The 12,839-nt window shown below is 43.4% G+C and overlaps 1 protein-coding gene across 2 annotated transcripts in view; it reads left to right on the plus strand.

Annotated features, from left to right (window-relative positions):
* Window positions 1-10,161, plus strand: part of PIGG (phosphatidylinositol glycan anchor biosynthesis class G (EMM blood group)) — a 57,751-nt gene extending 47,590 nt beyond the window's left edge. For both annotated transcript variants that reach the window (XM_083719032.1, XM_083719033.1), the window contains exon 13: window positions 2,961-10,161. In XM_083719032.1, the coding sequence (XP_083575158.1) occupies window positions 2,961-3,186 (226 nt within the window). In that variant the 3' untranslated portion in view covers window positions 3,187-10,161. The remainder of the gene's footprint in view (window positions 1-2,960) is intronic.
* Window positions 10,162-12,839: the final 2,678 nt, after the last annotated feature.

Raw genomic sequence — 12,839 nt, forward strand, 5'->3', positions numbered from 1 at the left:
GGCGTTTCGAATCCCCATGATGGGGTGATCTCCCATTGCTCGGTCCCAGCTACTGTCAACCTAGCAGCTCGAAAGCACGTCAAAGTGCAAGTAGATAAATAGGTATTACTCTGGCGGGAAGGTAAACGGCATTTACGTGCGCTGCTCTGGTTCACCAGAAGCGGCTTAGTCATGCTGGCCACATGGCCCGGAAGCTGGACGCCGGCTCCCTCGGCCAATAAAGCGAGATGAGCGCCGCAACCCCAGAGTTGGCCACGACTGGACCTAATGGTCAGGGGTCCCTTTACCTTTATAGGTATCAAACATTGAAGAAACATAGGTCTGGTTTGAGGAGTGGAGAGTAGCTGAACAAATTGATTTATTGCCCCTGTGTTGACCATACATTCATAGGCACACCTCGCTTATCTTAACTGGTTCCTAATGCATGTGACATTCAGGTGCCTCGGTGCTATTTGACGTGCACCTTAATGATAGCAGATGGACCTCTCAGCTTGATAATTGGTGATGAGCGCTAGAGATGTGTATAGAATCAAAGATTTGATGTTGCCGCCCTTTAGAACGATCATCTTGAGTGCCTTGATGCTGGCGGGTGGGGGCGCATTGTCACGTTGAGTAAATGGAAATAATTGCACCTGTATTGTGTCAAGCTTTGAAGATCAAATTGGCACAAGACCAGTGGCTAGCAGAGCCAAATAGTGGAAGCTGAAGGATAGGCTTTCTGCCAGCTAGGTGGCTCCGTTCTGGAATCTTTCGTCTTCATTAATGAAGTGGGATTGGCCTGTCACCTTTTGACAGTTTAAAGCAGGCTTTTCCTCCCATCAGATGCAGTGGGACTGTGGGGTCTTTTGCCAAAAAGAAAAAATCTGCTCTTTGCACTATTACTATTTGGCCTTGAGTATCAATCTGCAAGGGACACGGGTGGCGCTGTGGTCTAAACAGTTTCTATCCAAACACGATTTTGGTTTTAAATGCAGTGTAAGGTAGTCTCCATGGGAGTATATTGTATTTAATTACTTTATTTTAATTATTTTGTATTTTATATGTCTTGGAAGCTGCCCAGAGTGTCTGGGAAAACTCAGCCAGATGGGTGGGGTATAAATAATGAAATAATAATAATAATAATAATAATAATAATAATAATAATAATAATAATAATTGTTATGATCTTTTCTGTGAACCGCCCTAAGACCTCTGGGTATAGAGCGGTATATAAACTCAATTAATCATCATCATCATCATCATCTCAACCAGGGAGACTAATTTTCTCCCAACTGAAGAATCTGACAGGCAGCTTCTCACCTCATATCTTATAAAATAGTATTGGGGTAACAATGAGGACCTTCAGTTGAGCCATATCTGCAGTATTGTGCAGTACACGGGCCACAGCATACAATGGATCATGTTTCTTATACATACATAGGCAATAGAATTGTCTTCTGACGAGCCCCTGCTCCTCTGCCGTGAAACACCTGTGCAGTGTGCAGGGAATTCTGGGACATAGACAGAGTTCACACTGGGCCCCATCAGGCCTGTTGCAAATTACCCAGCTCTCTGTGAGAACTGATAGTCAACACATAGCACTTTCCCATGGCCCCATGTTGCCAGGGAATGCCAGTTGCGCTGGGCAAGCTGTCGTTCCAAGAAGCTTGCATGCCATTACTGATTGCCTCCGCGAGGAGCCGTTGGCATGCTTTCAAGGAAACCACAGCTCCCTGGAACACACTGGCGGAACTGCTGCTCCAAAAGCGCTATTACTGCTTGGCAGCAACAGCTCCCATTGGACATGTTTCATTTTGGTTCCTTCCCAATTACCCATTCAGCGAGAGCTGTCTTCATGTATGAGCAGTCCCATCATTTCTCTTTATTCCCTGACTGTCATGATGACAAAGCCTTCTCTTTATGACAGGGCTTACAAAAGGTCATGTGTAATAGCTCTACAAAGTTAATGGGCAATAAATCTACAGCCTTGGGAGCCACCAGTATGGCTTTTTTTTTTTTTTAGTTCTCTGTGATTGCCATGTGGTGTCTGCCAAACCATCTCTTGAACTGTTAAGTCAACATCTGGATTTCTGCCCGGCACTTAGATGGTTCCCATCGTCTTGGGCCTGCTTTGGAACTTAGCAGCGGCAAGACGCCCCCTCCGAACCATCGCTTTTCTTGTACAATAAAAAAGGGTGGGTGGGTGGGTGTCCCCAGTTGTAGGTAACAGAAAGACAAAGTCCCAGGAACACAATTTAGCAAAAGAATAAATAATGAAAGTAATATGTATGTAAACATATGCACTGCAGTAAAAGAATACAATGATCTATGAATAATACAAGCCAAAGCCATCAGGATTCCTTTTAGTTTTGCGAAGTGGGGTTGCTGTGACCCCACCCCACCCCTTATAAAACTCCTTTATTGTTGTTGGCATCTGTCTGTCTCGGGAGAAGGAGTGCACTTTTGGGGGTGGAGAGTTACAGCACCTGCTGAGGCATCTATAAGAACCATATAGAAGAGTTTGGATTTGATATCCTGCCTTTCACTCCCTTTAAGGAGTCTCAAAGCGGCTAACATTCTCCTTTCCCTTCCTCCCCCACAACAAACACTCTGTGAGGTGAGTGGGGCTGAGAGACTTCAGAGAAGTGTGACTGGCCCAAGGTCACCCAGCAGCTGCATGTGGAGGAGCGGGGATGCGAACCCGGTTCACCAGATTACGAGACTCTTAACCACTACACCACACTGGCTCTCAATGAATATATCCATTGAGACTCACGCCTCCACTCGGCATAACTCCACCTGAGTTGTTATTGGCTCTCTGCAGATCAGGCTGCAATGCTAGAAGCCGGTTGTCCCGCGTTTCCTAAATCCACTTCCATCTTTCATTTATTACAGAGGCTTTCCTATGCCAGCCCAAGGAAATTATTGGCTAGGCCATTGACACGGGCTGAGATCATGTTTCGCTTTTTTTTTATTTAAAGGAATCCTTCAGCCATGGGGCATGGCTGCTTCTGTTACGCGCTGCTGCGTTCCATCCCGGTCGCCGTGTACATCGTCTTGGTCACGGGCCTGCGGTACCACCTCTTCATCTGGAGCGTTTTTTCGCCAAAGCTTCTCTACGAGGGGGTGCATGTCTTCATCACGGCAGCCATGTGCACCTTCTTCACAGCCATGGATCACAACCACTTGCGTAAAGTCCAAGACTGAAAGCAACCGTTAAGGCAGAGTCTTGCATAATTTCGAGTGACGGACTGAATTTCTACTTTGGATTCTTGCCTTTAGATTGATATTTAAAAGTTAACTGGGTAATCTATTTTTGGCAAACATGTTTATACATGCATACATATCTACACACACACACACACACACACACACACACACAGAGGTTGCATTGCAGAGTCTCTCTTGAAGTGGTGTTCCAAGCGTAACAGGCCATGCAGTCGGGAACTGTATCTAAATTTCAGTTGGACTATAAATGGTTTGTTGGATCATGTCCCTTCCATGCCAGTTTTCATTGCCTGCCTTAACTACAGTTAAGCATCCCATTGGCATAGATTTTGATTGCAATGGAAACCAGCCAGGCTCTGTTCTCCATCTTACTAAACCAGAGTTTGAAGCTGGTTAACAGGCACTGGTCAAGTGGGCATTTGGCTTGACTTAAGTAGGATTAATACCCATTGCTGACTATTAAATGGTGGTTTTAGTAATCAGTGGCAATTGATGCTGGAAGAGGTCACAGGCTGCCCCCGATTTCTTAATTGCACCACAGTTGTCTGTGTTGTGTATTCACTATCTGGGTTTGAACATCTGAACAGGATCATCTCTTGAGAAGTTCTTACTGGTCTTCATTCCTTCATATTGGAGTTTAAATGAAAATCTACCAGGCTTTAACAGATTGCTGGGGGTAGGGTTCTCTCTATCACTGGGACTGTATGTTGAAATTTTATTTCACTCCTGCACTGCATTTCTCATTTATTAATCATAACTTGAATAAGTAAAGTTTTTATCTCCTTATCAAATTCCATGGAGTGCTGGCTGATGGACCTCACTCAAAAGGTTAAAACTGTGAAGAAGGTTCTCCAAACCAATTACTTGTATTTTTGTTGTTGTTCCTTTGATATACTCTGAACATGATTGCTCACAATGTGACAGGATGCTGTGAACTGGCGATTAGACATACACACATACATTTATACACACACGCATCACAGTTATATGAATGTAGCTCTCACAGTTTCCTGTCGTTTTCTGCGAACAGCAGTCAAAGACCATGAAAGCGCTCTGGCAGGCTTAAAAGTGCTGGCATATCTGTAAATATGTGTGTGAAATTCTTTATAAGCATTACTGGAATGGGTTTTTTTATAGGAAAAAGCAACTAATTCCATTATTTTTGATAGCTGAATTGTAGCATGGAAATGTTACAAGTTATATATGTAATTATATAAATAAGCTATCGGCGTATGTCAGTATACTTGCAGCTGACAGCAAGCTTTGCTTAAGAAATGCAAAATCTATGTTTTAAAAAAGAATTATATTTATTTATGGTAACTTTAACTCTCCTGGGCGAGACCTTATTTTTTGGTATTAGCATGTGTTCAGAGGCTACCTTTCTGAGAATCCAGCCCTTGTGGGGTGAGTGGGAGCTGGTTGTGGGTGCTTAATCACATGTTAGAAGGGGTGTGTGCTGCATTTATCTGCCTGTACTTACCCTGCGACTCATTCTCAGATCATGGAGGCAGGGAAAGCCCATAGGCACAATAGAGCCTGGCCCAAACTTCATATTCTCTGTTTATAGTGTGTCAGGCCAAAGCTCGTTCACATTCTCAAGTTACACACTCAAGTATTATCCAGGCAAGCCCCATATTATTCAAGCTTCTTCTCACGTTTGGTGAAATGGTGTCAGATCTAAACGTCTAAACGAGGTATACTTTCCTTCTCCCGTGCCGTGGAAAGACAAAACGCTTTGTGCTGTGAGCAACGGTGATTTACAAGGTGTTTTCATTCCTTCCTACAGAGATGCAAGCAAGGACCGCAGAAGCACTAACAATGGGATTTAAGCAGCTTCTCTGCATTTGCAGCTGTTGATCTCTTATTGTTTTTAGCTGCACGGTTCTGAAAGCATTTGATTATTTACATGTTATTGCAAACTCTTGGAATAGCAAGCGGGAGCAGAGCAAATAACGCTGCTGCTCTGGCAAACAGCAATGCTAATATTTTTTCCTACTTTAGAAAAAGAAATTTTCTCACTATCTTTCTAGGCGGTGTTTTCCAAGTGGAATTGCTTGCCTCCAGAGCAGGTCCTCTCTCCCCACATCTCAGTGTGAGTCACTGTTCCGGTTCAGCCCCAATTGGAAGGAGGAGAAACCGGAGGTGCAATGTGCAGACTCCTCTGAGGACAGGCAGTTTTGCTCTGTACAGGGAGGGAGGCAGTTGTCAGAGGTCCCTCTGCTGGAAGCAGGGGGTGGGTGCTCACACCTGGAGCTTACCTACATGCCGTGACATAGTAGATAAGAACATTGGGCTTACAGGAGTCTTTGATTGGTTTCTTTAAAATTTTAATACTTATATTTCTAGTGCAACAAGCTAACGTCCCCCAGTGCACAATTTGGCGAATTACTGCTCCAGGGTAAATTAACAATTGAATCTTTTTCCAATAAGAAAAAATAGCTTATAAGAAACATTTGAATCATGCCACATGTAAATACAGTTTGAGTTTATCTGAGCAACCACTCTGGCCTGTATATATGCTAATATTTAAAATAGGATGGCAGTTTTTCAGTGTTTTTCATGGGTTAGATAAGAATCTTGTTTTAGTTTCAATAACAAAGAGTCTCTCGGGGCCAAACAAGATGAGATGCAGGAGATCTGAATCTGGATTTCCTGGTGTTTTTCAGCTTTATTCCAATTCTGCAACTTTGCACGCTCAACTAGACTGTGCCCGGGGAAGAGGATTTAATTCCCAGTGTGTTTCCCTTTGCTTTGCTGGGGTGGCCTTTGTATAGGTAGCTATATCTTTTTCTTCACAGGGCAAATGACAACTTACGCATGTGCTTTTGACGAGGAAAATGACTTGGAAGGGTTGACTTTGCCTTCTCCCGTATCAGAGCCTGATCCAATTCTAGAACTCTGATCACAGATATTCCCCCATCACCTCCAGTTTGGCTATGACCCTGGTTTAAAATGCAACTTGAATGCGGTGTATACATGTTTTAAAACCTTCCCTCACAGCCTCTCATAAAACAGAGGCCATGACTGCCTATCTCACACATTGACTCAATTCAGATACTGCACTTCCCATTCGACATCCCAGGTGGAAACCTGCAAACTGATACTGCAAGCCAGGATTACCTCATGATTTGTAAGGGGGTGGGTAATCACACCGAGGGACGCGGGTGGCGCTGTGGGTTAAACCACAGAGCCTAGGACAGAAGGTTGGTGGTTCGAATCCCCGCGATGGGGTGAGTTCCTGTTGCTCGGTCCCTGCTCCTGCCAACCTAGCATTTCGAAAGCACGTCAAAGTGCAAGTAGATAAATAGGTACCGCTCCGGTGGGAAGGTAAACGGCGTTTCCTTGTGCTGCTCTGGTTCGCCAGACGTGGTTTAGTCATGCTGGCCACATGACCCGGAAGCTGTCTGCGGACAGAGCGAGATGAGCGCGCAACCCCAGAGTCGGCCACGACTGGACCTAATAGTCAGAAGTCCCTTTACCTTTTTAATCACACCAGTTTCCCAGTAAGGTGTTATAGCAAGCCAGTAACTCTTGTACTAAGATGGGCGTGTGAGGAAGGGAGGAACCACACAGGGACATGGTGCATTCCCCAATCCAGGAATGTGATGGTTGAACCAAACAATTGAACTGCTTTTCTATCTAACAGAATGACCTAAGGCAAAAAAATCTGACTTCTTAGGTCAGGCGTTATCAGAGTGGCACAAGACATTATTAGAATCACAGAACCATGCAGTTGGAAAGGCTAGTCAACCCCATGTAATACAGGAATCTCAGCTAAAGATGACAGATGGCCACCTAACTTCTGCTTGAAACCTTCCAAGGAAGAAGACTCCACAACTTCCTCAGGAAGACTGTTCCACTGTTGAACAGCTCTTACTGTCAGAAAGTTTTTCCATGTATTTAGTCGGAATCTCCTTTCTTGTAACTTGAAGCCATTGGTTCGAGTCCTACCTTCCAGAGCAGAAGAAAAGCTTGTTCCCTCTTCCATGTGACAGCCCTTAAGATATTTGTAAATGGCTATCGTATCTCCTCTCAGTCTCCTCTTCTCCAGGGTAAACATACCCAGATTAGTACATTCCTTTTTCATCTCCATAGAGGACTCTTGCCTAGTAACGACCAGTCATTGCTTCTGAAAGTTTTGAGCGCTTCAAGTAAATGATTTTGTGTCATGTCTTTGCATGGGTATGGAGAAAACCAAAAAGGAACCTTTGATTTCATAGTGGCTCCTATGTCCATTTGCCAGGAAAGATTAGGACTCCAAAAATGGATTAAGAAGAAATTAGGGAAGGCATCTTATTATTTCGCTTAAGGCCTCATTGCACAGTAGATTTTAATTTGTATGCATTAAGATGTTTTCTAAGTATGTCAAAAATATAAAGTTGCAAATTCAACAAGCATGTTCACAAAAGCACATCTCAGTCCAGTAGACGTGGCAGGGAGCTGGAATTGGCTGCATTTGAGTATCCCAGCCAGTTTCACGTAAGTACCAACATATACTAATTTTAATGATTTTTGCTTTAGCAGCATCTGTGCACTTGACTTGATGCTTTGCACAGCAACATAGACAGGCTTGTCTCTTTCCTAAATAATTTTATGTACAGATGAAATTACAAGAAATAAAGAGAGAATACCCACAGTGATCCGGGGGGCGGGGGGCGGAATTGGCTGGGGCTTTTATGCTTTAACACAGCGCTGCAAAAGTATTTTGCCGTACATACATGCTTCTTTGCGTATCCAACTTTAGATCTTAAAGGCATGAACTGTGCTTCTCATACAAGTCTAGTTTGCTGCTGCATATTGTGTGCTGTCTGTTAGGCTGTAGTGGACAGCACAGCGCTAAGTGACCTTTTCATGACAACTCCCAAAGGAAGTTATATTTCTTTTGTTCTCCAGATAGGTCACGCGTGGATGTATTGTTCAACCATCCTTTGTGCTAAACGTGGTTTGTGGTCTTAATTCTGAGCGAGACCCTAAAAATACAGTAAAAAGGTAGTTCGGCTTGTCAAGATGACGTCTGTCCACATAGGGTGTGACAGCCGCTTGCCACGTTGCAAGCGGAGAAGCTGGCGGGGCAGAGAAACTGCCTTAATCATTGCTGGTTTGGTGTAGATCCTATTCTTTACCTATGGTTTGCATGCCCACATGAAACCATGGTTTATGGCCAGTATTAACCATTGTTAAGGAAAACAAACCGTGGTATAAACTACAGTATGTGCAGCTTGTTAGTTTTGTTCCATTAGAATTCATCTCTCTTCTCAGCTAAAATATCTGTTGGATGGACTTTGCTTTATGATGAATGTCAGAAAAGAAGTGTTGCTGTTTTAACTAGCTTTTGAGCTCGTGAGACCTGCTGCTGTCCAATGGCAGCTTGCTCCCCAAGAGGTTTGTAACACATCTGTCAGGATTTTGGTCTAACAAGGAGATTCTTTTGGGGAGCAGGAAACATCAACTTTGAATTTGCTGCAAAAAGCCAGATAGGCATGCTTACTGTATACAATTGTCTCTGCTGCAGGATCTCTAATAGTTTGGATGCACAACTGCTTCTCTGACACACACACACACACACACAACCCCTGGCCACTTGACATTCAGGCGGGTAGCTGCGCCAGTTCTTCAGGTCATAACCCAGGATCCCATGCAAATCTTTCAGCTCAAGATTGTTCTAAGAACTGACCTTTATTCGGTGTCCATTTGCTTAATTAGGTAATGCATTGTAGCTCAAATTCCCTGCTGTTTTGAAAAGATTCATTTTAATGGGAAAGTTTGCCTCCCTGCGGTACGATACGAGGCCCATTGATTTGGCCAGTTTGCACAATCAGACTCATGTAGCAAATGTTTTTTTCTTCTTCTGGACTCTGGAACATCAGGGTGCAGCTGTTTGCATCTGTGTGTTGAGAGAAAACGGCATATTTGTATGCATTCTCCCCCAAGGAATATATATATAGAGAGAGAGAGAGAGAGAGCTCTTTTCCTAGGCATGGTACTTAAACCGAACCCTTATTCTGTGGCAATCTAGTTCTCTGTGTAGATAATCCCCCCCACCCCTCTTTTTTTTAGGGAGGAGCAGTTCAAACTAGCCCTAAATCATATATTTCCTGTTACAAAGCTTTCTGGAAATAGACATGGAAACCATGAGGTTAAAAACAAATACTTTTTAAAGAAAGATGCAGTGCATCTTGGGGACTTGCTGCAAGTTTATTACTTACTTGAAGTCTACCATGAAATCAAAATTAACATTGGTATTGAAAAAAAGAAAGAAAGAAGTGGTGAAGAGAATATCCAGAAATTTAGAATTCTGATTTTGGGTGGTTGTGGTGGTAGCAGATTAATGGTGATGGAGGAAAGTCTAAATCTGCAAGCTTTGAAGGAGTGAGTTGAGTGTGTGTTTAGATGTTTCCAGGCTGAAATGCCAGAAGACTGTTACTTCTAGTTTTTTGATAACAAACTGAATTAGCATTTAATAGTTTTAAAGCATTCTTGTTCCTTAAGACACCAACTTTGGACAAATTGAAACGTGGGTTAATCTTTGGGTTGACTTTCACCCCAAGTCTATGAATGTTTGCTCAGAAGTGCCCCTGTGTTCAGTAGAGCTCACTCCTGGGTCATCGTGCATGGAATTTCAACCTCAGAATTGGGAAGGTGTGGGAGAGTCTTCCAGTCTGGAAGCCGAAAGGACAAGGAATACTGCTAGGCCTGAAAGGGTAGCTTTCAGGACTGAAGTGGGCAATGATGACTGTCTAGGCAGAGGAAAGAAATATTCCAAGTCCAGGGCAGAAATTGAAGGCACTTGCAAGAGTCACTACAATGAGAATTTCAGCGTTGGCAGAGTTCCCTTGTTTTCAGCTTCTGTTGACTTCTGATTAGTCCATGCTTTAATTTCCTGTTTGTGTGTGTTCTGTACACGAGTTATTTCTCCTGTTCTGAATAAAGTTTGTTTGTTTTTCTTTTGACTAATTTGGCTCTTGATTGTGCTGTTTTTAAGCATCTTGAGCACAGCTCGGCTGGTTTTTGGAATCCATCTTGGTACGCTTCCCTCCTTGAAGTTTCTACGTCAGTACTGTATATATATTTGCAGCTCCGTTTCCCTTTTCCCCTCACAAAAATGCATCTTTGTTCCATGTCAGAAGCACAGAGGGAAAGGAAGGCTGTATTCCCACAGACCAAATATACAATAACATATATATTCAAATCCTTATTTAATGGCTGGAAGGAAATGAATGGATTAGATCTCATCAGGCAAACAGCCTTCTAAGTGGAGACAGATGAAGTAAATTCAGATGACAAAGGAGCAGAAATCCACAGTCGGTTCATCAGGGGAAAAAAACACGAGAAAAAGATTTTAGGGAATAATGTGAAAGTGAAGAAAATACAAGCGGATCATGGAATAGCTAGGAGCTTTTAATAGACCTATACTCAGTGGATTTGTCTTTTCATTTTTTTTAAAGGAAGCACAAGAAATCTACCCCAAAACAAATAACTGGAAGGCAACAAAATTAATACTAAACTGTGTAACAAATATTGACACAGCATAATTGGACTACAGTGGTGACGTGGACCCACAACTAGCCTGTACAAATGACAGGTGGAAAATGCTGAAGTGAGCCAAATTATACATGCAGGACGTGATTAGAAATATCAACACCTGCTGCCCAGCATGGGTATAAAGTTGCTCATGAACCATCGGTGCTGATGACATCTCTTAATATTCTGCCTAAAACCCTGCTGGGAGACTGGTGCGTCACTCCCAAATGGATTTACCCATTATAAGACTGATTAGTTGCATGAGAAAAACCCAAACGTGCTATGTATGGCAGACATATTTATTCAAAATGGTCTGATAGCAGACCTGCACTGTAGCAGACCTGCACTGCTGTCTCACGACTTCTAAGAGCAACCCACTGAATATACAGACTCCCCCCCCTCACAATTAAGCAGAGGTTACATTTATGCGCATAAGTGAAAATCATCATATAAGTGGGGGGTGTCAGTATTTTCATCCCTCCCATTGCAAAGATCACCAGATCATGTTTGTTTTACTTTCTGAGAGAAAGGAGGAGGTGGAAACTACTTTTCTAGACTTCCGTCCCTAGTACTGTGGTGGTTTTTCTTTGATCTGTCTAGAGACAAGATGGCAGTATGAGAGAGCTGCTTCTCTCGCACATGTTTCTTACGTTCTTCTATTTGTTTAACCAGTAGAAATAAATTAGGTATGCCACAAAACCTCCACTGCTTTGCTTCTGTTACTCGGCTGCTTTTGAGGTGCTCACATCAGCAAATGTGAGTCCACTGCACCAGGACCTATTCCTCGGGAATGCTGTGATGCTGTTCCTGCGTTCCTGTGATCGGAAGGTCGAAGAAGGTGCTCCTGACACCTAGCCCATGCAGGCGCTGAAGATGTGGGCTGTACATGGGTATATGGGGGGGGGAGCCATCCCCCCCCTGCTTTCCAGCTCTCTCCTGCTTTCTCTTCACACAACTCTTTCTTCAACTAGAGTTGAAGCTCTGGGGCTGAGTGGAGGCTGGAGAATATGTGGAAACATTGCTGTTGCTTGCGTCAGCTGCTAGGCGGGGAGGCTGAGCAGCCTAAGCCAGGCATGTCCAAAGTCCGTTTTGGGGGCGCAATCTGGCCCGCTGGTTGGTTTAATTGGGGTAAAATCATAAAACTCAACAACTTCAGTACTAAAAAAAATGGTTAACAGCTTTGGTCGGCCCTCACGGCCCTTCATTTCATCAAACGTTTGGACACCACTGGCCCTAAACAAAGCCCTGCTGTGCCTCTTTGGGGCTTCCTCGACCCACACTGAAGTCTTCAAGCTCCAGAGAGGGTCTCCTCGTGAGCCACATGGACTCCCCAGCTCTTCCGCCATTTCCTGGTTTGAATCTATCTATTTTATTTCCCGGTGCTGAGCATATATGCAGTCGCACATGAGTCAAATGTGCGTAAGTGATGGGGGGAACGCCTGTATAAAATAGACATTCTGTCCTTTGTGAATGTTGGTGATTTGTATTCTAATTGGTTGTAGCTGGACTCGGGGAATTACAGGGTTGCATTCATCTAAGACCTCCTCAGAGTAGGCCCTGTTGGAATTAATGAACCTGTTAGTCATGCCCATTAATTTCAGTGGCTCAACTCTGAGTAGGACTAACAAAAGTTACAACTCTATAGACCCTCCCCACTTGAACCTTGTGCTGTGTGTTAGTTGCAAGAAGGTGTGTTTCATTCAAAAGGCAACCCATCAGTTTATCTTAGATCCATGCTAAAGCCACTCTACCAGCAGAATTTTGCAGTTTCGCAATATATAAACTATTAAGGTCCAGTACATCGCAATTGATTTGCAAATGGATGTTTTCCTGCTGCTATCTTTCCTATGAATAAGATCGTCCGAAATAAATCAATGGACCAGCCTCCCATGGGGATTTGTTCAGAATATGAAGCGATCTCTGCATTAATGGACTTTCCAGCAACTTTACATTCATGCTGGGCTGAAGATTTTGGTATTTCTGGTAATGTGCTGGATGTTTATTTGGCATTTAGATGTCCAGCATCTTTTCTGTCTTTTGTACCTGTTACTTTCCTTACAGATTACTCTTTACATCTCTATGTTCTAATTACGCTGTGTTCATGCAATTCT

The sequence above is a fragment of the Podarcis gaigeae genome, assembly GCF_964106915.1.
Source record: "Podarcis gaigeae genome assembly, chromosome: 17".
NCBI lineage: Eukaryota > Metazoa > Chordata > Lepidosauria > Squamata > Lacertidae > Podarcis > Podarcis gaigeae.